Genomic DNA, 27,859 nt, shown 5'->3' with positions numbered 1-27,859 from the left:
CTTACTGCGAAATGTTCAATCTTTGGAGGAAGTGGTCTTATTGTATAACAGTTGCAAATCAACTTTTCATTGCACACCTTAAATTTGCTGAGATGTGATTGATTCAATTGCAAAAAAAAAAAAATCAACATTCTGGAAGCCCCCTCCCAGAGGCTGCTCATAGCTGCTCTCGGGTACCTTTCTGCCTGCTTATATCTGTGCATGGAAGGAGATCAGACCTCTGCTTTTAAAATTACTTGTTTTTTTTTAAAAAAAAACTTGTATATTTTAGATTTTTAAAATGTCAGATCCAATGAAAAGGTATCTTTCATTTGCTCAGGGCTGAGGTAGCCTTGATTTCCTAAACCAGGCACCCCCAAACTCGGCCTTCCAGATGTTTTGGGACTACAACTCCCATCATCCCTAGCTAACAGGACCAGTGGTCAGGGATGATGGGAATTGTAGTCCCAAACCAGCTGGAGGGCTGAGTTTGGGGGTGCCTGCCCTAAACTGAAGTAGAGAACCTTTGGTGCTCCAGATATTGCTGAACTACAACTCCAGTCAGTCCTAGCCAGCATGGCCAATGGTCAGGAATGTCTGTACACCAACATCACTGTCAGGAAACATGAGATTTTCCCCCATGGAGCTCTGTTGCTTTAGAAATCCAAAAAACAGCAAACAGGAGCTATTAATGTCAAAGGAGGCCAGTCAGAATCCTGGGTAATATGCTACCAAGCACCAATACTCTTCTGCCTTGCAGAAGGTAAGAAATACTAATAAAGAAAGACTGGCAGAAGTACTTTTAAGTCAGTCCTTCTATTACTGATTTCTTCATCTGGTCATAGGGACCAAGCCAACTTGTACTTGCTGCCAGTTAGTTTCCTGTTTCAGTTTAAAGTGATGATGGCTAACTTAAATTCCTAGCAAATGAGGAAACTAACCATGAGCTAAGTCAATAGTGGCTGTACTGCTGAACTGACCAAATGCCTTCCACCAGCAGTACGTTGGTGATCTTTGTAATGGCAAAATGTCCCATTTCTGAGAATGAATGGCCACACAGAAGCACACCTGTTGCATGTTCTGTGCTGCCTCACCACCTCTCTGCAAGGGATGGGCAAATCTGTCCATTTCAGTTTCTCATGTTTCCAGTCCTCAATTCAGTTCTCCACATTTCCACACCAGTTTGCGTTTAACAAAAGGAAAAGGTCCCGAAAATTCACCAGCGTTTTCATGCAAATTTCTCCTAATTATGTTTGTATGCCGTTTTGCCTAATCCCGCATTTTTGCAAAACAATTCCCCCTGCCAAGCCTTGCATTTTCAGTGTAAATTTCACCAATATTTACTTCTCTACACACATTTTACCCTAGTTAGATGCATTTTTGGTACGTGTTACTCGGCTGAAGAACAGCATTGCAAAATTCGGTGACGAGTGAATTTTGAGTTTCAGGTTGCACTTTGTTTTGCAAAGTGTGAATTGGGAAAATTCGTTTTTACGTGAGAAACGAATTGAGTTCCTCACCACCTTTACATTCTGGTTCTCCAGGGCAACCCAGCACCAACCACATAACAAATTGTCTGGGGCACAGATCCCTGCCTAGCTACCTCCTCCGCCTCTTTGGCACAACAGCTTTTGGACTTTGCAACTCTGCATTAGACGAACTCCTAAAGTAGTGGGAGAAAGAGACACAGCTCTGCAAAAGACATCCAGCCAAAGCCACAGAACAGACTCAACCTATCAAGATCACTTCCCATTTTTTTTAACGTTTTAAATAAATGCTTCCTCCAGAATGTATCCCGGCAGCATGTTCTTTCCATTCTTCCTTCTTGCAGGGATAGGCACTATGCCTCGGAGGTGCCTCCCAGACGCTCCATTTCGGTGGCTGTTCTGGGCCCTTGGCCCCCGCCTTTGCCTCGGCGACGGAACTCTTCTGCAATTTCCTCAAAGGACTTGCCTTTGGTTTCTGGCACTTTGTAATAAACGAACACAATGAAGAGGACGAGCAGGCCAGCAAAGATCAGAAACACATATGGTCCGCAGATGTTCTGTGACGGGCAAGAGAGAAAGAGAAGACCAGTTAGTAGCATTCTCTCACCCACGTTGCCAGCAACGTGGATCAGCCAAAACAACCTGCCATTCTTCAATTGTATTTCTCTAAGACTTGTCCCACAATGGACGTCATACATGACATCAGATGCAGGGTAGGTAAGGATGCATCTGTAAAGGAACAACTGAATGCCTTAAAAGCACTCCCAGTTGTTCTTTTACGAGGGCTTCTTGGGTTTGGCCCCTTTCAAATTAGGCACCGAATGCAAGCCCCACCGGATTGGCTTCACGTGGACACTCCCAACTGGTGCAAAATCCCTGCCCAAAGTGGACTTTGCATTTGGCTGTGATCAGCACTGCTAAGTGCAAACTCTGCTGGAATCAGAAGCTCTCTGGAGTTGGTTTCAAACCCCACTCAGATCAGCTACGTTTATTTCCTTCCACAGCTGCTGATCATGTTTATATTCTGTCTTTCCTCCCAGGTCGGCACACGTTATTCATTTCCTCCTTTTATACTCACTACAACCTTGTGAAGGAGGCTTTTCATAATAACTTTTTACACCATAGATGGAAGGTTATATATACCCTCGTCGCCTGTACTGGAAACACTTATCATCCTAGGACCCTGTACTTCCTTTGCAAGCGAGAATTGAACAACAGGGATGGAAACCCTCCAGTTTTGCCAGGCTTGAACTGTGAAGGGAGCTTGGGAGACGAACCCAAGTTAAGTGATCTCTTGAGTTCACCCAGTTAGGATGGGCAAAATCTACTTGAGCCAGCGCCTCTATCTGAGAACGATGAGGAGCAACGCCTGCATGCTGAACAAGCGAGTGCATGGCAAGCAAGCAAGCAGTGTAACTCTCTTCAGGGCTGGCTTGGGGCTTCTGTGGGGACCTGGGAGCCTGAAGACATTTAGACTGGGGGAGGAAGCCTCTTATGGTGGTCTTTTTCTAGCTTAAACCTACATAGGGGCCAAAGCAAGGAGAGGGCACTGGGGGCTGATTGGGAGGCCCCCAGGGGCCATATCTAGCTCATGGGCTGCCAGTTGCCCACCACACAGTGTCCAGCTGGGCCAGAATTAGTTCATACTTTGTCTGATCTGTCCAGGTCTTCCTGAAGACACGGGGAAGACAGTGGAACAGTGATGGGTCCCCAAGCCAGGTACTGGCCTGAGCCTTGTCATCCGCTAGCATTGGTCATGGCACCCCTCTTTATTAGCCTATGACATTTTTGTCAACATATTGGCCATTCTCTGTGTGCCCTTGCAGCATCAGTGCAGAAGGGATCCATGGGACATCGCTGCAAAGCCTGGAAATTTATTCCCAACCCCTCTCATTTGTCACTCTAGATTGGTAGCCTGTTCTGTTCCCTACTTTGAATTCTAAATGTATGGGACCCCCCCCCTTTTAAAAAAAGAAAAGAAAAGAAAGAAAAATCTTGTTCGGCTGTCTCCATCACAACGCAGTTTGCTTACAGCGACATATGGGAAGAACATTCCAATGCAGAAGTTAGTGAACCAGTTGCTGAAGCCGGCCATTGCGACGGCAGCTGGGCGGGGGCCTTGGCTGAATAGCTCGGCCACAATAAACCAGGGAATTGGTCCTGGCCCGATCTCAAAGAAACTGACAAAGAGGAAGACGGAAACCAGGCTGATGTAGCTCATCCATTCGATTTTGGGCTAAAAAGCAAAGCAAAGCAGAACCGTGTTAACAGCATTAGAAGATACATTCCCTGAGCGTCTGTCTTAATGCATCTGTCTTTAGTTGCTCTCAGTAGACAAGTCCCCTGACATTTTTTTTTAAATGTATTTTTATTAAAGATTTTCTTGGTTTACAAAAGTATGTGCAATGTCTCTCTCTCGTATTTTTTCCCCATGTAAAATTTTTTACAAATCAGTTTCATTTGTTGAGGCATTAGGAAGAAAAGGGGGGAAGAGGTGGAGGGGGGAAAGATGGGTGGGGGTGGGGTCGGGTGGCAATGTTTCTATTTTACTTAATATATGTGGGGTTTGGTGTCAGCGTCGCTTGTGCAGGTTCTCTGCTGTTTCTTTGGTGGTGAGAGAAGTTGGGGTTGGCCTAGGGTGTGGTTGTTCATTTGTGGTTGGCTGTAGTGGTCTTTGTTTTCATGTGTGAGTGGGGGTGTGTGTGTGTTTTGCATCAGGTTAGCCATATTTATTTGTATGCTGTTGGTGGATTTTTGTCATTGTCTTGTTGGGCTGTGTATGTGATAAAGGGGTGCCATACTGGGGTGAGGGCGTCTTCTTCTATTTGTCCCCATGTCAGTTTCAGTTTATTGGTTAAGTTTTCTAGTAAGGCGTCCCCTGACATTAATGGAGGGACAGACAACCAAAATACAGTAGGTATAGTCCTCAGGACATGGTGAAGCCTCACTGTGGGCTTCAGTCCCGACACCTACCTTTGGCTAATATTCTTATTGTTTGCTTTTTCCCCACCTAGAGAATGTCTAAAGCCTCAAACACCAAGAAGTGCAAATGCAACGATGGCTCCACCAACTGGCAGAAAACGGTATTACCCCCTCAAACAACAATTGAAAGTGGACCACAGGTGTGATTTATTGCAGGTGTGAGGCCAATGTGTGGCCAATGGCCAGGGATTATGGCAGTTGTAGTTGAGCAACATCCTTAGGCCCAAAGGCTTCCCACACCTGTGCTATTGGATGTTCAAACTCAGCTGGCAGTGGCATAAATCCCCTCTGAGGACCCTCGCAAAGGGGAGCCTTACCTGCAGGACAAGCCCAATAGTCATGGTTGTTGCGCACACCATCATGCCAGCGAGGCCAGCTATGAAGAGCGAACGCCTCCCTGCTTTCTCCACCAGGAAAACCTGTTGGGTGTAGAACGGCAAAAGTTCAGTTAGCCCATCATCGTTTTGACTTTAAATTGGCAACCAGACTCAGCTCCTCGCAGGCCTGTATCCACACTGTCCCCAAACAAAACCTGAATTTGCAGGTGGACAACCAGTCACCGGTGGGAAGAACCCTTTCCCCTTATCCAATCACATCGGTGGTGCTGGTGCATCTTAAGGGGGTTTGAGCAGAGTTTCATCTGAATGACCCGCTTGGTATATTTAACTCCTGCCTAGAGGCACCCGTAAGTCTCCCGTGATTGCTCTCATCCTAAAGATATGACCAGTTGCAGGATTGGGGAGCACGCGTAGGAATTATGGGAAGGTGATGTATACCGAAGTCTGACCATTGGTCCATATAGCTTGGGTGTGGGGAACCAACTAGCACGGTTTATGACCAGAGATTATGGGAGTCAGACTTCAAGAACACCTGGAGGGTCAAAGTTCCCCTAAACCTGATCTAGCACCTTATTTTATACAGTGACTGCCAACAGCTGCCCAGGGTAAAGGTGGCCGACTGTTGATTTTGATTCCTCAAATTTATCCCAATATACACATTTTTGTATGCAAATATTATGCATGTTAACATTTTAAGTAATATAGGCATTTCTACAAACATTTTGCCCTGGTACGTGCATTTTTGTACAAATTACTTGTCTGAAGAACAGCACTACTAAACTAAGAACTCGGCTACATTAGTCAAGAAACAGCGTTTTGAATGCATTATAAACATGCAACACCAGATGGTACCAAAGAGCAAAAAAATTCTAAGCAATTTTCCATAGTGTTTTTGTTTTTGTTTTTGTTGTTATAATGATTTAATCTCTCACTTATTTATAGTGTTGGTTTTTTTCCTCTGTGTGTAGATCCACCCTAAGAGAAATGCTGATTTCAAAGGATGGCTGCGTATTGTTTCAGAAAGTGTGAATTACATAGGTTCGCCCAAATGCAACCTGAAATGAATTCCTCCTGCATCTCTAGTCTACGGTTTCAGGCAGGGATCATTCCCAGCCCTACCTGAAGAAGCTGGGGATTGAATTTAGGACCTTCTGCAATTGCTCTGCCACTGAGCTGCATCCCTTTCTGACAACATGGGATGGTATATCTGTATGCATATCCCTTTTCTAGCCCTCCAACTGGCCTGGTGCCCCAGTACACTTTGTTCGGATTGCTCTTTCTGCTACTTTGGTGGACAAGGTCCAAGCAAGTGGTTATTATGTCTAGCAGGCCTGTTGATCTGGATCGCCCGCTGTTGACTTTTTGATAAATGTCAGGTAATATTTAAAGTATCACGGTCAAAAGAAGAAAAGAGCAAACACAAGCAGAGAGGGAAGCCGTGCAGGACATCTATCCCAGACGTCAAATGAAAGACAGGATTTAAAAAAATTTGCCATCGGCGAAAGACAGTTAAGGGTCTGAAAATAATGAACTTGTTTTTAAATGTTTTTTTTCTTTTTTAAAGTTTGGGATTTTTGCAATTTTGTCACTTTTTGTTTTTTTTATTTGGAATTTTCTTCTTTCTTCTTTTTTACATGGTGGGAAGGGGATTCTTTGTATTTTCTTTCGTTGCTATTTTCTCTGTTTTCTCTTTTTGTAACATTTTGAAAATTTTAATAAAAATATATATATATAAAATTGCCACCGGCACCATAGATTAATCGACCGCTGCCCAACTAACTGAACAGAATAGTTTTGTTTTTATACTACCTGAGGACCTTTCCATCAGTTTGGTTAAGAAGTTGGGTTTTTTCCTTGCTTCTCCTCATACCTACGGGACCGCCTCTTCTGGTATGTCCCGCAAAGGAACTTACGGTCTTCAGACAAAAACATCCTGAAGGTCCCAGGCCACAGAGAGGTTAGGCTGGCCTCAACTAGAGCCAGGGCTTTTTCGGCTGTGGCTCCAATCTGGTGGAACGCTCTGTCACAAGAGACTAGGGCCCTGCGGGACTTGACATCTTTCCGCAGGGCCTGCAAGACGGAGCTGTTCCGCCAGGCCTTTGGTCAGGGCACAGCCTGACTCCCTCCTTTGGCAATCTTCACAGAACTTTAGCCTAATGGTTACCATCAATTTGAGTTGAATTAATTTTAATGAAATGATTTTAGAATGTTGTATTATTTTATTGTTGTTAGCCGCCCTGAGCCCGGCTTCGGCTGGGGAGGGCGGGATATAAATAAGATGTATTATTAGTATTGTTATTGTTATTATTATTGCCCCATCCTAACCAGGTTAACGCAGACGCAATGCCTACTGATTTCAGCAAAGGTTGTGTAAGTGCTCAGGATTGCAGTCATTGTCCTGCCTAACTAGCTTCAAACACTTTGCATGCAGAACATTCTAGGTTTGATTTCTGGCATCGCCAGGTAAGCCTGGAAAAAACTGCTGCCGGAAGGTATGGAGAACTCCTGCCAGTCAGTGTAATATGGAGCCAGAGGGAAGGATGGTCTGCCTAAGGCAGCTAAGGCCAGCTGGACAATGTCCCATCTTCATATACTAAGGAAGTACTTCCTCCCAAACATTCCTTGCATGCTCTCAAATCTAGGCCTTCCTAGATATTTGCCAACGTTCTAGGTCTGAGCTGAGACCCTCACCCTCCCAACACTGTGCACTACATTTATTTATTTTTAAAAGCCAATAAGAGTTTCATTTTTGTTAGGCAAAAAGCAGCACACCACTGTTGCACTGACAAAATGGTGCCAGTTGTGCACTACAACCCCACCTAGTGACAGAATACGGTATTACCCCTCATGTAACTATTTGAAAAAGAACCACACAGGTAATTCAGTAATTACGGCTGGGCAAGACTTACGGCGACAACAGTGAAGACGGTGTTCACAAATCCCACGCCTATGGTCGCATAAACAGGCTGGCTGATGCGGGCAGTGTTAAAAATATCGGTGGAGTAGTAGAAAATCTAACAAAGCAGAAAGGAGAAAACGGTTTAGAGGCACCAATGGCTCTCCTCTCACTGCGCTAGACAAATCAACACGGAAAGCATTTCCCTAGCGTTCCAGGGTGTCAGCGGCACAAATTAGTTTTCTGCTGTATTTACAATAATGCATATTGACAATCTATTGAGACCAAGAGCAAGATCTTTCACAAACTTGCATCAAAGCTACAGCGCTGTTTGATTAGCTGCTTAAATATCTTTAGTTGCCAGGATCCATCACTAGGTGAACTCACAGCATTAATTCCCGAAAACTGCTGGGTGATATGGACCCCGATGGCCACCAGGAATGGCTGCCTGTAGAGAGGGGAGGTGATGAGCTGCCAAATGGAGACAGGCTTCTCTTTGGAGGCTTCTTCCTTCTCTTTCTCCATCTCCTCAAGCTCTTTGTCAGGGGAGTAGTTTTCTCCTCTCAGCCGTTGCAAGCCTAGGGAAGGAAAGGGATTGTGGGTTCCATCTTTGACAAGAAATGGCCCGTGGAAGTAAAATTACCAGTATGGTGCTGCAGGAGAGAAGTGTTGTCCACAACAGACCAACACAGCCACCCTTCTGGGAAATTATCTGAGAAAACATGTGACGTTCCATGAGCCTATTTGTAACAAATATTCAATAGGTTCTAAAGGTGAGGACTATGCAGACTTTGCAGCTGTTTGCGGCAGTTGGGGCTGATACCCGTTGGGAGTGGTAGGGTTGAAAGCAAAGCGTCTTATGTGTAGATGGAGCCAGAACCAATGACTGAACAACAAGAAGAAGAGTTTGGATTTGATATCCTGCTTTATCACTACCCTAAGGAGTCTCAAAGCGGCTGACATTCTCCTTTCCCTTCCTCCCCCACAACAAACACTCTGTGAGGTGAGTGGGGCTGAGAGACTTCAGAAAAGTGTGGCTAGCCCAAGGTCATCCAGCAGCTGCATGTGGAGGAGCGGGGAATCAAACCTGGTTCACCAGATTACGAGTCTACCACTCTTAACCACACCACACTGGAGCCAGCCAATTCTGGTTCTCTCCCCCATGCTCCCCCCTACTGAATTCTGCAGTGGCAGCACTGAGACACTAAGGGGGAGGAAGCTGGCAGCCCATGCCACCCTCTGGATGTAAGATAGAAGGCTGGCTGAGTGCAGACTGAGGGCAGCAGTGCCCCTAATGAGCCAGCTTCTACTGCATCCCTGTCTTCAAGAGAAGGCCTTCAATGCCTCAGCTGTCTCTTCCCCATTTAATCCATAGAAACATAGAAATGTCAGCATGGGGATATTGACAAGTCTGGAACAAATGACGTTTTGCACCTTCGTAATTACAGAAAGCAGGGAAGGGTTTGTCAGTTTGCATTTCTTAGTGCAGAAAGTACTGCTCTGATGTGTAGAGATCTTTCCTACTCTAATTAATTCACGAGGGTTCTGGAAGCTTCTCTGTGTGAAAGAAGCAAGCAGAAGGTTCATGATGTTTGGGTTATACCTTCAGAGAAGCTGAGTACAGCTGGCTTAAACTGGTTCTGTTATCTCTTCAGTGAAAGTCATGCTGACTATAATAATAGGCCAGAAGGAGCCAGGGTTTCACTTTCTCCTTCTATCTCTTTTCCTTCTGGTGTGGTGGTCTGCACATAGTGTTAAGGTTTAGACTTATTATAAGTTATTGTAAGTTCAAGTTAAGTCTGCTGCAACTGGATCTCTTACAGACAGATTTATGACCATTATGCTCATTTGCCTTCAGTAGCAGTAGCTCTGCTGGATGAAATATTAATTGCCTCTGGTCTATGTTTTGGGAATCCTGCAACGTGTTTAAGTTTTTACTCTGCTAACTATACATTGGAGTTTTGCTCTGGCTCAATATTGAGTAGAATTCAATGACAGGGCTGTAGTGCAGTGATAACAGTACTTGCTTAAATACAGAAGGTGCTCTCCTCACTTATTGTGAGGAGAGTGAAGCCTCAGAAAGTTAAGGACCATAATTCAGCTGTGGAACTTCTGCTTGGCATGTTGAAGGTCTCAGATTTGATACCCAACAAAGGAGTCAACTCCTAGGGGTTGAGGTCCCTTTGCCCTCCAATAAAATATTTGAGGGGGCCACCCCTCCGAGTTGATGGGCATTGCCATTCAAATGGTGTGTGCGCCCCACATCTTGTCACTGATGATGTGGGGCGAGGCTTATCTGCCCCCCCTATTTTATTCAAATTGGCAACCCTGATGCCCAACATTGCCACTTAGGGCTAGAGGAAACTCAGTAGACAGCAGCTTGCTCTCCCTCCCTTTCTCACCAAAGCCAGGCCCCATCTTAGAGGGGAAATAAATTGCCATCGCCACCCCATCCCTGAAATGGATCACAATGTGCCAGTGAGACGTGAGGACCAGGGGACTGATGTAGACTGGCAGAGAAAAGTATCCCCTGGAGATAACCTTACTTTTTTTGGCTTCTTCTTGTTTTGAAGCTTTAATGTACAAGTACCGGGGGCTCTCTGGGCAACCAAAGAGCAAGAAGATCTGGAGCACAGCAGCAATGCCAGAGAGAGCGAGGAGCAATGGCCAGGTGGAATCATTTCCTAGCAAGACATCCAGGCCAAGAACCTAAGGGAGGGGGGGGAAATGGACCAGTGTTTTTCATTGCTGCGTTTTTGAAATAAAGAAAAGAGTTATTTGTGTCCAATACTTACTTATGATGAATGTGTCATTTACTTAGAATTGTTTTGAGATATTCTTCAAATGGAAATCTTGGTGACATCACTGCTAGGCACCTCACCAGTCCCTCCCACAGTTCCCAGTGCTGATTTGAATGCCCAAGAGAGAGGGTGGGGCAGTCGGGCAGATATGTCTCTTGATTTCTAAAAAAATTACTGGAAGCTTTGTAGCCATTTGCCCCAGCGCATTTCTTTCTAAAGGGATAGACTTTGCTTTTCAGAGATGATGTCATTATTACAATGGAAAACACTGCATGTCCCAAATGGACTTTGGACCACCAAGCCCCAGAGCGCCCCCTCATGGACAAAATCAAATCAACAACCTTCTTGGTATTAAATCTTAGGCACCTATTTTGTCCTGTGAGCAAAATGGCTCTCTTAGAAAACCCTGCTGCATCATGGGAATGGTTCAGCAATACAGATTTGCCCTTGGCAGAGCTTTGTAAATTAAGCGTCAGTTCTGCACACCATACAAAGGGCTCCCATGCTGTCCTGCCGTGCAATCACGTGGAGAAAGATAATGTATGAACCATCTTATCACAGATCTAGCCGGCAGCAATTTCTGTGATCTCAGCAGCATTGCAAACAGGGAAGGGTTTCGTCCCTGAGTCTGGAAAAACCAATATAACCCCCCAACCCTAAGACCTGGTGACATAGGCAGCTGTTTGTGCTTTCAGGTTTGCTTTAAAACTGTGCTAGCCAGAAATTCTCTTGCACGTAATGGTAAGAGCTAGATCAGATCTGAAACATCAGATAAAACAAAGAACTAAAAGATGGAGAAAAGTTTGCTTTTGTTCTTATTATGTATTTTGTGTTTTTTTAATATTGTGTTTTTATGTTGGGAACCACCCTGAAAACTATTGTTGGGTCCTCTGAGACCCCACACTATGAATGAAATCTACAAATTCAACAAGGTTTTGTGAACCGCCCTGAGATCTATGGATATATGGCAGTATATAAATTTTAATCACCATCATCATCACCATCTCATTAAGGGGCTTATGGCTGTCCCATTTAGCACTTGACTTGCACAAACATAAATTTGTTCCATGATCAATTTGTCCTCTGTTCGTTTGGTACACACCTGGCTGATGAGGATGCCGATAACGACAGCAAGCTGGTTCATTGATCCCAGAGCCCCTCGAAGAGCGACAGGGGCAATCTCTCCAACATACAGTGGAACAAGTCCGGAGGAGAGCCCTGGGCAAAACATGGAGATGAATCAACCATCGAATCCATCCTGCTGCTGGTGCGCTCCAGATCTTCCAGTCTACAACTTCCATCAGGCCCAGCCAGCAAGGCTCATGGTCAAGGGATGACGGGAGCTGCTGCCCAAAATATCTAGAAGGCACCAGGTTGAGGAAGGCTAAATCATGCCAACTTTTTAAAATATATATTCTTTTATTGAAAGATAAAAAGTGACACACACACACCATTGTAAGTGCACCGAATAAAATAAGACATGAATAATTGTATGTGTGTGTGTGGGAGAGAGAGAGAGAGAGAGAGAGAGAGAGAGAGAGAGAGAGAGAGAGAAAGAAAGAAAGAAAGAAAGAAAGAAAGAAAGAAAGAAAGAAAGAACACCCATATACAATACAAAAAACAACTCCAGAACTTTTAAACATCACAAGATTGCTATTGTAGTTAACCTAATAAAGTGTTTATAAAAACAAATTTCAAATACCGTTTTAGAATGTTTGGAACAAATATTCCAATTTACTAACCAGATGAATAAGTTTCCCTGCTGTCTTAAGAAGGTCTTAAGGCAGAGGTTGTCAATGGCTCCCTTGAGCAACTACCTTCATTCTGTGGCACCCTTGTGGGGCCCAGGAGCCCAGTAATGTCACCCCTTGCCTGCAGAGCTGGCAGCCTCTCCCCCTTGTGGAGTGTGCCCTCAGCCTCCTCTCTTCTCCCCTCTCCTTGGCAGTCCTCTGGGCAGCCGCAGCTGCTGCCCCTGATCTCTGAGCTGCCCCCTCTGCCCCAAAAGAGAGGTCCGTCCTCACACGGCCCACAGGGGCCTAGGAAGCACCCCCTGGCCAGCTCAAGAGGCACCATTCTCTTGGTGAGCTGTGCATGCCTCCAGGAGGCAGTGACACAAGAGGGCATCAGAAGAGGGAGGAAAGGGAAGACGGACAGAGGCCGGTGTTGCCCATGGCAGCCCTGACCATCATTCAAGGCACCCCAGGGTCCCACAGCACACTGGTTAAAAACCACTGTCTTGATGAATTGAATTAGTGCTTGGATAACATGAATTGGTGGAGCCAACAGCAGACGGAGACCGTATTCCCAAAAGATCAGGGCTTCTTTCCCTTCACCCTTCCCTCTGATTCTCCATTTCCTGCCACTTTGCATGCTGACCCCGACTCCAAGCAAACCATCAGGGAAACTCAGAAAGAAGCAATCCCCTGTTTGGATCCCACCTTGACTTACCACCATGCAGCCCAGTCAGTACTCTTCCAATGATGATGAAAATGTGGGAGGGGCCAAATTTCGCAATGGCCAAAAAGAGATTCCCAGAGACTGCAAAAATGTTTACCAGCAGCATCGCTCTAACTCTGCAGTGAGGAAGGGAAGCAAGGAGTCAACGTTTGTGCAAAAGAAAGAGCCAAGTTCAGCTGCATTTGCCCACTGGTGATTCGAGAGTATCCACACAACGTGAGGTCTTTCCACAGCAGATCGAAAGCTAGAGGTCAGCTAAGGGCCCTGACTGTGAGACAATATGGACACTGGACATTTTAACCCCTGAACATAGGATGCTATTGAAACATGCCGTTCTAATGTTGAGAACTCCCGTTTCTTCTGTAAAGTGTACTGACATTAACCCCATAAAGGTAAAGGTAAAGGGACCCCTGACCATTAGGTCCAGTCGTGACCGACTCTGGGGTTGTGGCGCTCATCTCGCTTTATTGGCCGAGGGAGCCGGCGTACAGCTTCTGGGTCATGTGGCCAGCATGACTAAGCCACTTCTGGCGAACCAGAGCAGCGCACGGAAACGCCGTTTACCTTCTCGCCGGAGTGGTACCTATTCATCTACTTGCATTTTGAACTGCTAGGTTGGCAGAAGCAGGGACCGAGCAATGGTAGCTCACCCCGTCATGGGGATTCGAACCGCCAACCTTCTGATTGGCAAGTCCTAGGCTCTGTGGTTTAACCCACAGCGCCACCCTTGGGGCATTAACCCCATGCTATGGTGTTAAAATGTGCTGTGCTGTGCTGTGCCACTGATCTAGATTTCTGGCCAGGTGGTTGTCACTGGTGGAGGTAGAAGGAAAGACACAATGCATATATTGCCTTATTTTTATGATGGCGAGCTATGTCCCCAAAAGTTGTCCCAGGTCACTGCAATCTTCAGGGGAGGCCAGGCTGTACATGTGGACTCACTGCAGAGGAGTGTGTCCTCTCAACAGCTGCACCTACCCTGTGGAATAACCTCTCAGCATCTGCTTTACGTTCAGAAGTGTCCTTGGCTCAATTCCCACCATCTCCAGGTAGGGAACCTGGAGAGCAGCTGCCAGCCAGAGCAGACAGTACCGGAGCAATTAGTCTGACTCTGCAATAAGGCAACTTCCTGTGCTCCTTTGTGTGAAATTAAGTGCATACCACTGGACGTTTCTTTCTGACCATCTTTTGCTGGTTTCGGTGTTGATTTGGCCATCTTGTCTGTTTGGCTCTGGTTTCTAAATTTGGATTTGAATTACTTTATTTTTACCATTTGAGATTTCTCCCAGAAACTTCTAATAAGTGAATGGATAAATAGCTAATTATTCTGTAAATAAATAAAATATACATAAGACATCACTACAAGGAACACATGTTACTTCACATTATGGAGGGAGAGAATGAAAACCTGAAACCAGGATTCCATTCTCCCTTCCCATGTTGCTCATAGTGTGTTGTTTCACCCTATGTAAGTCTGTGGAACACAATTCTGTGTTATTCTGCTCTTAATAGAAGCATTTTCTTGATCCTGTGGGTTTTATTACCACAGTGCTATTTTTCTAGAAAAAGAGGTGCCAGAACTCACCATGAACACCTCCCTTGTTCTCTTAGAACGGCAAAGGCGCCCACCTGAAAGGTGCCAGAACTGAGTTCCGGAAAGTTCCAGCTGAAAAAAACCACTGCCTGCATGAGTACTTGGTTTTGATTTGTGTATCAATGATGTTCCCTCACATGCCAGTGAGAACCATCTCCACAGCCCATGTTGCGTAAGTTTTGTTTCCCCTTTTTCCTGGCCGCTTGTGAAACCAGAATTCCTCACCTTGGCATCTTTTCACCAATCCAGCCAACAGTGAAGGAGGAAATCATCCCACCCACAGCAAATACAGAAACAGAGGTGGACCAGAGCATCAGGACGGTGGGGTTTTTAAGGATGTCATCTGTCCCGTTTCCAGACGATGCAATATTCAGCACTTTACCATAGTGGAGCATGATGATCTATAATGATGATACAAGTGCAATATTTACTAAAGATCCAAAACTTCTTGCATGAAAAAGAACATGAGCTTACAATGTCTGGGTTCAAGAACTGAAGAAAATATTGGTTTACACAAAGTGGAATTGTTGGGTGTTAGTCTGGAGTGGATGTTTTGAACAACTTTCTACATATAGCTGACAGACAAAGACAGAAGTTCTCTCATTTTTTTTGTCTTTCCTTTTTCCTTCGTTCCTTTCTTTTCTTCTTCTTATCTTCTTCTTCCTTTTGGTTTGTGTTTTTATTTAGATTAGCTTTTTATATTGGATAAAAAGATATTGGACATTTGATACTAATCTTTGTATACCCCCCAACTTTATCTAATTAATAGATAAATGACAAAGTACCGTATTTTTTGCTCTATAAGACTCACTTTTTCCCTCCTAAAAAGTAAGGGGAAATGTGTGTGCGTCTTATGGAGTGAATGCAGGCTGCGCAGCTATCCCAGAAGCCAGAACAGCAAGAGGGATTGCTGCTTTCACTGCGCAGTGATCCCTCTTGCTGTTCTAGCTTCTGAGATTCAGAATATTTTTTTTCTTGTTTTCCTCCTCCAAAAACTAGGTGCGTCTTGTGGTCTGGTGCGTTTTATAGAGCGAAAAATACAGTATATTAGTAATTTCGTTGGCCCTACACTGCCCACAGATCGATCCTTTGGGATCCTAGGGGCTATTCATGTGATGTTAAAGCTGGATTTGGCTGGCACCAAGTGTAGACTCACCAGGAAACTGCAGTCAGTCCTGCCTCTCTGATACACACAGGACCAATGATCAAATATGGCAAACCAAATCAAAACAAAAGAATCACATTTACTCGCCTGTTGTGGAGCATTGATGACTCCAATGCAGTACCCATATTGGAAAAAGCCAAGGACTGCAGAGAAGACGGCTAAAAACAGGGTCCCTGTGACATCCTAGGAAAGGGGTAACAAACGAAGGCACAGAGTCACTTTTTATCCTTAAGTTTCTGGACTGAGGACTAGATCTGGCATGCATTATATTCCAACCTTTCATTTCAAGTCAATCCAAAAACCATAAAAGGCAGTACGAGGAAAGCAGAGCTGGGGGACCTGTGGCGCTGCATTGGACTACAACTCGCATCAGCCTCTTGCCAGCACAGTCATTGGTCAGGGATGATGGGGGCCATTGTCTAACGATTGGAGGACCACAGTTTTCCCAGCCCTGGAACAAAGCACCTGAAAACAGATTGTCTCCAACAATAAGGCAAGCACGAGGGTTAAGCATTGCCATGATGCTATTGGCATTAATGATATGTGGTGGTTCACAAATCCGAGTTTCCTGCTTGCTACAAACTGAGCATCACATTGACCTTTCACTGCTGTGAAACCTGATGCAATTCCTTCCCGTTCCAAATGTGTGGTTTGGCTAAAGGGAAAATTCACATGGCCGCAATAATATGCCAAATTGTGGGTTAATAAAACCAGATGCAGCAGCTGGCGGCATGCTAACGTGACGGTTTTGAGTCAGTATCCCACTGAAAGAGCACACCTTTTATTCTACTCCTCTGCATAGGCAGGGTGGGGGGCAAAACCAGGATTATGTTCTTAGGTCACCTCATAGTGGGGCAGATTTACTGACCATGGCAGGGCTGCGCCACTCCCCCCACTATGTTTAACTTCTCTACAAATGACCTGAATATCACTATATCGACACACCAGAATTGTTAGCTGAAAGGTAAATACAGTGGTACCTCGGGTTACATACGCTTCAGGTTACATACGCTTCAGGTTACAGACTCTGCTAACCCAAAAATAGTACCTCAGGTTAAGAACTTTGCTTCAGGATGAGAACAGAAATTGTGCTCCGGTGGTGCAGTGGCAGCAGGAGGCCCCATTAGCTAAAGTGGTGCTTCAGGTTAAGAACAGTTTCAGGTTAAGAACGGACTTCCGGAACAAATTAAGTACTTAACCTGAGGTACTTTTTAAAGTGGAGATTCTCCTATCCCAGTCTGCATTGGAATTGAAATTCTGTTTGTGTTATGTAATTGTTTTCATATATGTTTCTGTTGCTGATGCTTTCATAGCTAATTTGCTTTGATATGTTTCATGGGATGCAATTTGTAAATGAAAGGGAATGTACAAACAAATGATCCCATTTATAAAGCACATTTTTAAAATGTTCAAACCACCTCACATATATGATCTCAATAACCTGCACTTATTCCATAGCTGGACTTGACAGCTCTTTTGGCGTTTCATATATAATGAGCCTGAGAAATGGCAAGTCTTATGACTTCATAGGAGAGCCAGTGTGATGTAGTCATTGGATTGTTGGGAGTAGGACCCAAGAGACTTGGCCATGAAACTCACTGGGTAACCAGGCACTGCCTCTAAGCCTAGCCTACCTCACAGGGCTGTTGTGGGCAGTAAATGAGGCAGGGGAGAACCATGTATGCCATTTTGAGGAGGACCGGCCCACCCAGGAGGCAAAGTGAGCCATCCACCTCAGGCAGCAGGAGCCAGAGGGGTGGCAGATCCTGATGTAGATCTTTAGTCTCCCCTTGTTCCTGATGTTAATCTTCACTCACCCCTTCTTCCCTGGCAGGGAGGGGGCGCCATTTTGTAGTTTGGCCTCAAGTGCCAAAATATATTGGGCCGGCCCTGACTTTGAGCTACTCCTTCTTCCCTCTTCCTTCCTACTTCTGACACGTGTCATAGCCAGGGTTTCACCTCCTTTCATCCAAACTGAGAAACTGTGGTTTAATTTTGGGCCTGGATGTGAACCCAAAAGGGTAGTGGCAACCCGTACCCTGGAAACATTTCGCAAAACAATGAACAAGCTCTCAGATCTCCAGAACTCTTGCATCCTAAGTAGACTGCTGGAAAACTTGACATTTGCTCACTACTTTGTAACATTTGCTGCCCATGCATGGAACAAATGCCCCAGCAGAGCCAATCTGGCACTCCTGCTGATGTTTTTACACCACACTGGCCTCCCTGCTGAACAACAACAACAACAACAACAACAACTTATTATTTATACCCCGCAACAACAACAACAATTTATTATTTACACCCTGCCCATCTGGCTGGGTTTCCCCAGCCACTCTGGGAGGCTTCTAACAAAATATTAAAAATACAATAAAACATCAGACATTAAAAACTTCCCTAAAGAGGGCTGCCTTCTGATGTCTTCTAAAAGGCAGATAGTTTTTTATTTCCTTGACATCTGATGGGAGGGTGTTCCACAGGGCGGGCGCCGCTGCCAAGAAGGCCCTCTGCCAGGTTCCCTGTACCCTCACTTCTCGCAGCGAGGGAACCGCCAGAAGGCCCTCGGCGCTGGACCTCAGTGTCCCACCTGAACGATGGGGGTGGAGACGCTCCTTCAGGTATACTGGGCCGAGGCCATTTAGGGCTTTAAAGGTCAGCACCAACACTTTGAATTGTGCTCAGAATTGGGAGCCAATGTAGGTCTTTCAGGATCTGTGTTATATGGTCTTGGCGACCGCCCCCAGTCACCAGTCTAGCTGCCGCATTCTGGATTAGCTGTAGTTTCCAGGTCACCTTCAAAGGTAGCCCCATGTAGAGCGCATTGCAGTAGTCCAAGCGGCAGATAACCAGAGCATGCACTACTCTTGCGAGACAGTCCACAGACAGGTAGGGTCTCAGCCTGTGTACCAGGTGGAGCTGGTAGACAGCTGCCCTGGACACAGCATTGACCTGCGCCTCCATGGACAGCTGTGAGTCCAAAATGACTCCCAGGCTGCATACCTGGTCCTTCAGGGGCACAGTTACCCCATTCAGGACCAGGGAATCCCCCCCCACACACACACCCTGTCTTCCCAAAACAGTACTTCTGTCTTGTCAGGATTCAACCTCAATCTGTTAGCCGCCATCCATCCTCCAACCGCCTCCAGACACTCACACAGGACCTTCACCGCCTTCACTGCTACATTACCATCTCCCCCTTTTCTCCCTTCCAGTAAGTAGCAGCGAAGGACTCAGCTTTCAGGAGGCCAGGTGAGTGTCGCTGAAACTCATAACTCTACTGGCCATTATGGACAGAGTTCAGGCACACAAATATATTTTACTTAGCACAGGGGAAAAACCAATTTCCAGAAAGCATATATTACAAGAGATTAGCTTGAGAAGGCCCTAACTATACTACAAATCAATAATTTTTTTTTATACCTGTGAAACGGCCATCCTTCGACCGTTGGGAGGCCTCCCAACAGAAACATGGCAACTACGGACTGTTAAGGGCTGAGAATTCTCTGCTTCCTGCATCACAGAGCAATACTCTCCAAGGTTCCATGACATGAGGGAACAACTATGCATCTTCCCTCTGCCCTGATTACCAGGAACAGCCCCTAATCCATTTATTTCCAAGTGAGATTTGGGGTTTTATTTATTTTTTTGGTGTGAAATGTTTCCTCCAGATTTTGGTTCCCTCCTTGGGTCTCCAGAAGTGCCTTCCTCAAAAATGAAGGGAGAAGAACCCGGGTGTTTTTAAAGCTCCTTTCAAAACTATAGCCTTCCCAAGACAAATTAACAACAACAACAAGAAATTTTATTTACATCCCGCCCTCTCCGGCCAAAGCTGAGCTCAGAGCGGCTAACATCATACAAGTAAGACAATGTATAAAAACAAGCGACCAGTAAATTAAGATACACCCCACAATTAATTCAAACAAATTAAAATTAAAACTGGACAAGTGGCAATTTAATAACCAATATACTATTCCATTAAAAACAAAGGCTGAAACAGACAATTCCAATCGCAATAAAACAACCCGTTCATAAAATCCAACAAATCTCATGCACATTTACTCAGACATAACCCCGTTGTGCTCAGTGGAGCTTATTCTCAGAAACGTCTGTAGCCTTAGGGTGGGTATAGTAATCTTTGCTCACAAAGATGGCAGGTTGGGCACATTTTATTGAGGTGCAGAAACAAGCATATAGGGAGGTCCAGATTAAAAGCAACACCAGCCCCTGCAGTATTGTCCCCATCCCCAACCAGCTTCTGCCCAGAAAGCCTCGCAGCAACTCTGCAAAACATACAGTTCCAATCACAATAAAAAAACCAGGTCATAAAATTCAATTCACCGCATGTAGTGCAAGACTATGCACATTTACTAAAAGTAATCCCCACGTGTTCAACGGGGCTACTCCCAGACAAGTCTGATGAGGGCAGTTCACTTAGCCTGGGTATAGTGATTTCCGCTCACTTATGAAGATACAGGCTGCGCAGATATTACTGGGGTGCTGAAGCAAAGTACACAGGCAGGTCCAGATTAATGGCAACATCTGTCCCCAACCAGCATCTGCTAAGAAACCTTTACAGGAACTTTGCAAATCAAAATCAAACACCTTTGCCCCCTGCCCGCCACAACACACAGGTGCAATGTTCCAGGACTGCCAGCCCAACTTGTCAGAGGTAACATCCTGCACTGATCCCCCTCCATGACGCATGTGTCCTTGTGGATGACCAAACCACACCACCAGGGACTCAGGCTACATTAGTAAAGAAACAACAATTTGAATGCGCTATAAACATGTAACACCAGATGGCACCAGAGGGCAGGAAATTTTTATACACGGTTTCCCATAGGGTCCTCCCCCCTTTTTTGTAACGATCTAATTGCTAACTTATATATAGCATTTTTCCCCTGTGTGTAGATCCACCCCCAAACTAGCCCAAGACATTTTGTTGTCAGAGATAGAGGTACAACTTGTGACCCCATCTCACACAAATCAATGTCCGTAATGGGACCCAGTACCAGATCAGTTGTTTTAGCCCTTGAGGCAGAAATTTCCACAGTCAGCCATAATGCAATAGTAATAAATGGAAAGACAAAAACAAAAACAAAAATGCTATCCTTTAATGACATCTAAACATGGAGTGAAATCTGATTCAGTTGCATTTAAGGGTTACAGTTGTATCTTGGTTTAATCTGTTCCGGGAGTCTGTTTGACTACCGGAGCAGTTTGAAAACCAAGGCGTGGCTTCCAATTGGCTGAAGGGACGTCCTGCAGCGAATCAGAAGCCGGGGAAGCCGTGCCAGACATTCGACTTCCGAAAATTATTTGAAAACCAGAACAATCACTTCTGGTTTTCTATCATTTGGGAGCCGAAATGTTTGTGTTCAAAGGCATTCAGTTCCGAGGTTCCACTGTATTTTATCTGACACACCCTTTCTGAAATAAAATGCAAACTGAAACACAGCCCTCCTTCCAAAGAGTTATCCTGATTTTGCAATGCAGCTTTCTAATCAAGTAATGTGTACAAAAATACATATACTAGCGTTACATGTGCATGTAAGTGCATATATGAATTTAAATAACATGCAAACGGGTATTATGCTAGGAGGAAATTGCATTGCAAAAATGCGTAAATTACACTGAAATACTTTCTGCAAGGACTGAAAAACCAAATTCACAATCTGATGTGGAAGTGTGGTATTGGGTAGAAACTGAATCTGGACATCTTCGCCCAGTGAGAGAAAGGAAAACTGGCTGTAAAAAGAAGAGCACGTGGGAAGCCGCACAAAAGGAGGTAAGCAAGATTTTTGGCTCACATCTGTGTCAACGTTTATTTTCTTTTTTGCCTCCCTTTTGCTGACATGCCCCACAGCTCACGGATGCCCTCCTGTTCTACTACACATCAGTCCCCAACATACACCGTCATGTAGGTAGACACATCAGCCCAGACACTCAAAATAAGAAAACCAACCCTCTCTAAAACTCTGTGTATAGTGGCTGGGTGTCACAGGCCTGGTTTGAGGACAGTTTTCGTAACTGGAATGACAAATGATGATTGGCTGGAGTTGGGGAGAGGAAGGCTTCAAAACATTGAACAACAAAAGATTCTCTCTCTCTCCCTCATAACATTAGAACTCTTAGACATTCGAAGAAGCTGACTGTTGGAAGACTGGGGACAGATAAAATATTGTACTTCTTCACACAATGCGTAGTCAAACTATGGAACTCGCTCCTTCGCAGTCCAAATCCTCCACAAAGCGACTATTAGTTCCATGAGGAAAAAATATATTATCCCCTTTCCCCGTGATACTAATAGCAATTTAGAGGGGATTAAGATTGGACGCTGAGGAAAGCACAAAAGGCCCCACCTCCCATTGTTATTCACTGAGCCAGTCAAGTTCTGAGCACAGGACAGCTACAAAAATGTCTGGAGATCCAGCCACTGCTCCAACACAAAGCTGGGGAAGCTGCGTCCCTCCAGATGTTACAAGACTACAACTCCCATCAGCCTCAGCCAGCACAGCCAGTGGTCACGGATGAGGGGAGCTGTAATTCAACGACATCTGGAGGGTCACAGGCTCCCCATCTTACATCATGGCGTCTCTTCCCACAATAGTGACAATTACTGTCCAGTTTCCCAGCTCCATAATCCCAATATGATTATGTGTCCAAGTTTGCATGGAGCTTTTAAAGGGGGGGGGGATATACACAATCTGTACTGTTTTTGGGGAACAGGGGGTGGTTGGGTGTGGAGGACTCCCTGGTCCTGAATGGGGTAACTGTGCCCCTGAAGGACCAAGTGCGCAGCCTGGGAGTCATTTTGGACTCACAGCTGTCCATGGAGGTGCAGGTCAATTCTGTATCCAGGGCAGCTGTCTACCAACTCCATCTGGTACGCAGGCTGAGACCCTACCTGCCCACAGACTGTCCCGGCAGAGTGGTGCATGCTCTAGTTATCTGCCACTTCGACTACTGCAATGCGCTCTACGTGGGGCTACCTTTGAAGGTAACTTGGAAACTACAATTAATCCAGAATGGGGCAGCTAGACTGGTGACTGGGAGCGGCTGCCGAGACCATATAACACCGATCCTGAAAGACCTACACTGGCTCCCAGTACGTTCCTGAGCACAATTCAAAGGGTTGGTGCTGACCTTTAAAGCCCTAAACGGCCTTGGTCCTGTATACCTGGGGCTACCTTTGAAGGTAACTTGGAAACTACAATTAATCCAGAATGGGGCAGCTAGGCTGGTGACTGGGAGTGGCTGCCGAGACCATATAACACCGATCCTGAAAGACCTACACTGGCTCGCAGTACGTTCCTGAACACAATTCAAAGGGTTGGTGCTGACCTTTAAAGCCCTAAACGGCCTTGGTCCTGCATATCTGAAGGAGCGTCTCCACCCCCATCATTCAGCCGGTACACTGAGGTCCAGCGCCGAGGGCCTTCTGGCGGTTCCCTCACTGCGAGAAGCCAAGTTACAGAGAACCAGGCAGAGGGCCTTCTTGGTAGTGGTGCCCGCCTTGTGGAACGCCCTCCCATCAGTTGTCAAGGAAATAAACAACTATCTGACTTTTAGAAGACATCTGAAGGCAGCCCTGTTTAGGGAAGTTTTTAATGTTTGATGTTTTATCACTTTATTATTATTATGAATATTATTCCATTGCTAGCTAACCTGACCTCTCAACAGCTGAGCCACTGCTGCATACCAGAATGAAGACGGGGAGAGGTAAGATGGTGGGGACATTGGCATGGTGCAAACGCACCAGTGGACCCAGACAGGTGTGCACCATGCCAATTTGGGCTACCCTGGCCTTCCTACCACATTGTCCCTCCTCATTGTCCCTCCAGGTGAGGGCTGCCAACCCCACCTGCTGCTACTGCAGAATCTCATAACTCTACTGGCCATCACAAATAGAGTTCAGGCAGACAATTTGGCCTGAGAGGATGGGAGAGAGAGCTTGAATATCTTTTAGTTAGCACAGCAAAAATCCATTTCCAGAAAGCACATATCGCAAGAGATAAAAATGAGATTGAGAAGGTTCTAGCTATACTACAAATCAATTAAAGTTTTATACCTGTGAAACGGCCATCCTTCCACTGTTGGGAGGATTCCCAACGGAATCACCGCAGCTACAGGTTGGTAAGAGCTGAGAATTCTCTGCCTCTTTCATCACAAAATAATACTTCCCAAGGTTCCATAAGACAAAGGAACAGTTACCCATCTCCAACTGCCCTGCATACCAGGAACAGCCCCATATTGCCCTCAAATAATAATAATAATAATAATAGGTTGGTTTTTTTCCAGGGTGAAGAATTTTATTCTCCATTTTTTGGTTTCTGCTCTGGATTTCTAGAAGTACCCCCCCCCCAAAAAAAAAAACACCCCTCAGGTATTTCTAAGCTCTTTTCAGGACTATAACTTTCTCAAGCCACCTCATTTTAAGAACCAATATACAACTCCATTAAAAACAAACACTAAACATACAGTTCCAACCAGAGTAAAACAGTGAGTTCATAAAATTCAGTTAACGGAATGCACATTTACTCGGAAGCAACCTACAAGGTGTTCAATGGTGCTTACTCCAAGAAACGTCTGCATAGGACTGTAGCCTTAGCATGGATGTAGCCCTTTTCCTCACAGTGAAACAAGTGTGGCAGATATTACTGGGTTGCAAAACAAGTACACAGGGAGGTCCAGATTAAGAGCAGCACCAGATCCTGCGGTACCATCTACATCACAACATCATCATCATTTCTTCTTATTTTTTAAATTTGTATACCACCCTCCACCCAACGATCACAGGGTGGTTCATGGCATAAAATTACAAAATGAGAACACGAAATATGTCCCCTGCTCCCAACAAATGTCTTCCCAGAAATCCTTCATGTGCGTATGTGTGTGTGTGTGTACGCGCACACACACACACACAATGTCTTGAGGTGCATTTCATGACAACAGAGGATGAAAACTGCTGTAGACAACCTCCCGCACTGACTCTCAGGAGTTATGCATCCTTATGAATGACCAAGTCAGAGCAGAAAGGCACAATACAATTTGGGTCCAATTCAACTTGAGTTTATTCTTTATTTTATTGTTGTTAGCCGCCCTGAGCCCGGCTTCGGCTGGGGAGGGCGGGATATAAATAAAATTTATTATTACACCCAATGAAATTAATGAAGATTCCCAACTTCATTTCATTCATTACAATGGCTGTACTCTGAATTAAACTTACATGGCAGGTCACCACTTGTTCAAGATTGAGTTGAGACTTGTGAACTCGCCAGAAGCCTGGGAATCACTGCCCGTGATATCTTTATTGGCTCAAGTTTGTATGCGATGATTTGCGCTTTTTTAAAAAAACTTTTTATCTTGGAAATAGTAAAAACAGAAGAATCCTATCATGCGAACCAGCCCCAAGAGTCAAACTATATGTTACCTCCCACACCTACCCAGCAGACAGGTGGGTGGCGCCACCCCACCTATCAGTCACCTGATGTCATGACGGCACCAGCTGACTGACACCTGCCAAAGTTCACATTAGGTCACGGTAACTGTTGAGGTTTTGGCAATTTTCTTTGAAGGCACGCTTTGAAGGCCCTGGAAACGTGCCTTCAAAGGGCTTCCCTGTCACAAACAACCAGCTGATTGATTTTTCTGTGCAGGTGGAAATGCTCGTAAAAGTAGAGCATTTCCCTCTCTGCAGAGAAAGCAGCTTGTATCTAAAGTGCGAGAGGAAGCCCTTTGAGTACAAGCCATTGACCTCAGCTGATCCTCAGTCCTTGCAATGAGCCCTGTGCTGTGCTTTGAAGACCCAACAATCACCTGCCCCACCACTTAGGTCAGGCGTGCATAATGTCAGGTGTCAGGCAGGTGGGTTTAACTGAGCATATGGGCTGGAAGTCCCCCCCTTCCCCCAAGGAGGAGATCCATGACTGGATGCCCCCCACCGCAATAAAGAGTTGATCAAAGCAACAGCTCTGGGATAGAGGGTGTTTATCGCTTCATCACTGTACCGTTTCCCTGGTAGAGCAGTAGAGACTTAGGTCTCCAGCTGGACTACAGTTCCCATCATCCCTGACCACTGGTCCTGCTAGTTAAGGATGATGGGATTTGTAGTCCAAAAACAGCTGGAGACCAAAGTTTGGTAAACACTGCTGTAAAGCCAGCCCACAGAAGCTGCTATTAGTCACACAAGGAAAGAAATATATTGGGTTGTAGTCAACTAAGTTTTATTCAGAGTAGAACCATTAAAAGGAATGAGCACTGACCAAGTTAGGTCTATTAATTTCAGTGGCTCTACCCTAAGTACAACTTAATTGTATACCACCCATTATATCCCCCATTGTGGGACTAATATCAATTCGGAGGGGGTTAAGATTGAGAAAATCTGACAGCCAGTGTGGCATAGGGGTTAGCGTTCTGGGAGAGGACTTGAGAGACAGGAGTTCTAAACCCCTGCTCAGCCAGGAAACTCACTGAGTAATTTTGGGCCAGTCACAGTCTCTCAGCCTAACCTACCTCACAGAGCTGTTGTGAGGATAAAACAGGGAGGAAGTTAGGATCACATATGCCACCTTGAGCTCCTTTGCAGAAACATGGGGTGTAAATGTAAATAAATGAATAAATAAGACATTGAGGCAAGCAGAAAAGACACCCAGTCAAGTTCTGACCGACTGGCAACTACTTTGAAGTAAAAACAAAAAATGTCTGGGGGAACCAGTTATAGCTGTAACACAGAGCTGAGGAACATGTCATAGTTCGAGATGTCATAGGACTACAGCTCCTATCAGGCTCAGCCAGCACAGCCAGTGAGCAAGGCTGATGGGAGTTGTAGTCCAACAACATCTTGAGGGCTGGAAGTTCTCCAGCTCTGCCTCACACGTGGTTTGGGGTTGTTGTCTGAAATCTTTATCCTGGCCTTTGGCACCTAAGATGTGTTTTCAGGAAGAAGAAGAGTTTGGACTTGATATCCCGCCTTTCACTCCCTGTAAGGAGTCTCAAAGCGGCTAACATTCTCCTTTCCCTTCCTCCCCCACAACAAACACTCTGTGAGGTGAGTGGGGCTGAGAGACTTCAGAGAAGTGTGACCAGCCCATGGTCACCCAGCAGCTGCATGTGGAGGAGCGGAGACGCGAACCCGGTTCCCCAGATTACGAGTCTTAACCACTACACCACATTGGCTCTCTCAGGGTCTCTCAGGTTTTCAGGGTCCACCCTATTCTTGCAAATGTAATGTGTTTTAACTTCTGTAGTTTTGAAATTGTTGTGGCCTGCCATAGGACCTGTTGGAGAAAGGTGGGTCATAGTAATAACAACAATAATAAAAAATATTGACTCTCTTCCGCTACGCAATTCTAGGATCTAGGCTGAAGGCTGTTCATTGATAGGGAACATATTCAATCCAATTGAAGAAGCAAGAGGGCTGGTACAGTTTACTATTTCTCTACAAAATAGAAGTGTTTAGAATGTCGTTCACTGGCTCAACCAAACAAACATCACGTTTCATATTTGCTAAACAGAGGAAACGTGCAACGCAGAATGAAAAAAAGTTGTCATGAAAAGAGTATGCTTGATATGCATCAAATTCACCAGAGCAGCCCTTTGTGTAAAATCTATTGACAGCATGTTTTATCCGTGAGAGATTCAGAATAAGACACAATCCATGATTTCCTCTGTTTTGTAGCTTTCAATCTTAAGTGACGAAAATAAGAGATTCCTTGCTATTCTTGACATTTCCCCTTGCAGTTACAAAAACCACCTTTCCCCTCTTCTTCCCATTTCATTATTTGCCATTTCTTCCATAATAAAGGTGTCATTAGCTAATTCAGATACGGGGGACATGAATTCCCATTTCGAAGTCTGGGGAAGTATCATAGGGACATAGGGAGCCGTCTTACACCGAGTCAGAACATTGGTCCATGTTGCTAAGTCCTGTCTACACTGACTGACAGAGGCTCTCTAGGGTGCCAGGCAAGGATCTCGTAGGCACACCTGGAGATGCTGAGATGCTCTACCACTGAGCTACCAGCCCTTGCGCGATATTGAAATCAGTGTTACCTTCATTAGTCCGTCCTTCGGTTTCTTTCCCATCGCCTCCGTCTTCCTCGATTGATCCAGGTAACCCAAAAAAGCTTGGGCTGGTCACTTGCCAAAAGGAAGGCAT

At 45.3% G+C, this 27,859-nt stretch overlaps 1 protein-coding gene across 3 annotated transcripts; it reads right to left on the bottom strand.

The window, feature by feature from the left end:
• Positions 1-1,715: 1,715 nt before the first annotated feature.
• Positions 1,716-27,859, bottom strand: SLC2A2 (solute carrier family 2 member 2). 3 transcript variants are annotated; one of them, XM_082224309.1, is made up of 11 exons: positions 27,754-27,859; positions 15,787-15,882; positions 14,760-14,935; positions 12,932-13,056; positions 11,586-11,701; positions 10,229-10,391; positions 8,070-8,260; positions 7,696-7,800; positions 4,766-4,867; positions 3,499-3,702; positions 1,716-2,023 (listed from the first exon to the last, which is right to left on the bottom strand). In XM_082224309.1, the coding sequence occupies exons 1-11, from the start codon at positions 27,784-27,786 to the stop codon at positions 1,820-1,822; spliced, it is 1,515 nt and encodes a 504-aa protein (XP_082080435.1). In that variant the 5' UTR covers positions 27,787-27,859; the 3' UTR covers positions 1,716-1,819. The 3 variants fall into 3 exon arrangements, with proteins under 3 accessions (XP_082080435.1, XP_082080434.1, XP_082080436.1); XM_082224308.1 differs by lacking the exon at positions 27,754-27,859 and adding an exon at positions 23,771-23,932; XM_082224310.1 differs by lacking the exon at positions 27,754-27,859 and adding an exon at positions 19,120-19,211.

The sequence above is a fragment of the Podarcis vaucheri genome (assembly GCF_965113315.1).
Source record: "Podarcis vaucheri genome assembly, chromosome: 5".
In the NCBI taxonomy this organism is placed as follows: Eukaryota; Metazoa; Chordata; class Lepidosauria; order Squamata; family Lacertidae; genus Podarcis; species Podarcis vaucheri.
This window is presented reverse-complemented; position numbering and strand designations above follow the sequence as displayed.

Bases quoted from the DNA above. Each gene is read 5' to 3' on its own strand.
- SLC2A2 (XM_082224308.1), bottom strand. From the start codon at position 23,917: ATGGGTAACTGTTCCTTTGTCTTATGGAACCTTGGGAAGTATTATTTT. The intron at 14,936-15,786 runs GCGAGTAAATGT...TCATCATTATAG, and splicing joins TCATCAATGCTCCACAACAG to ATCATCATGCTCCACTATGG. The intron at 11,702-12,931 runs GTAAGTCAAGGT...TGTTTTGCCCAG, and splicing joins ACTGACTGGGCTGCATGGTG to GGCTCTCCTCCGGACTTGTT.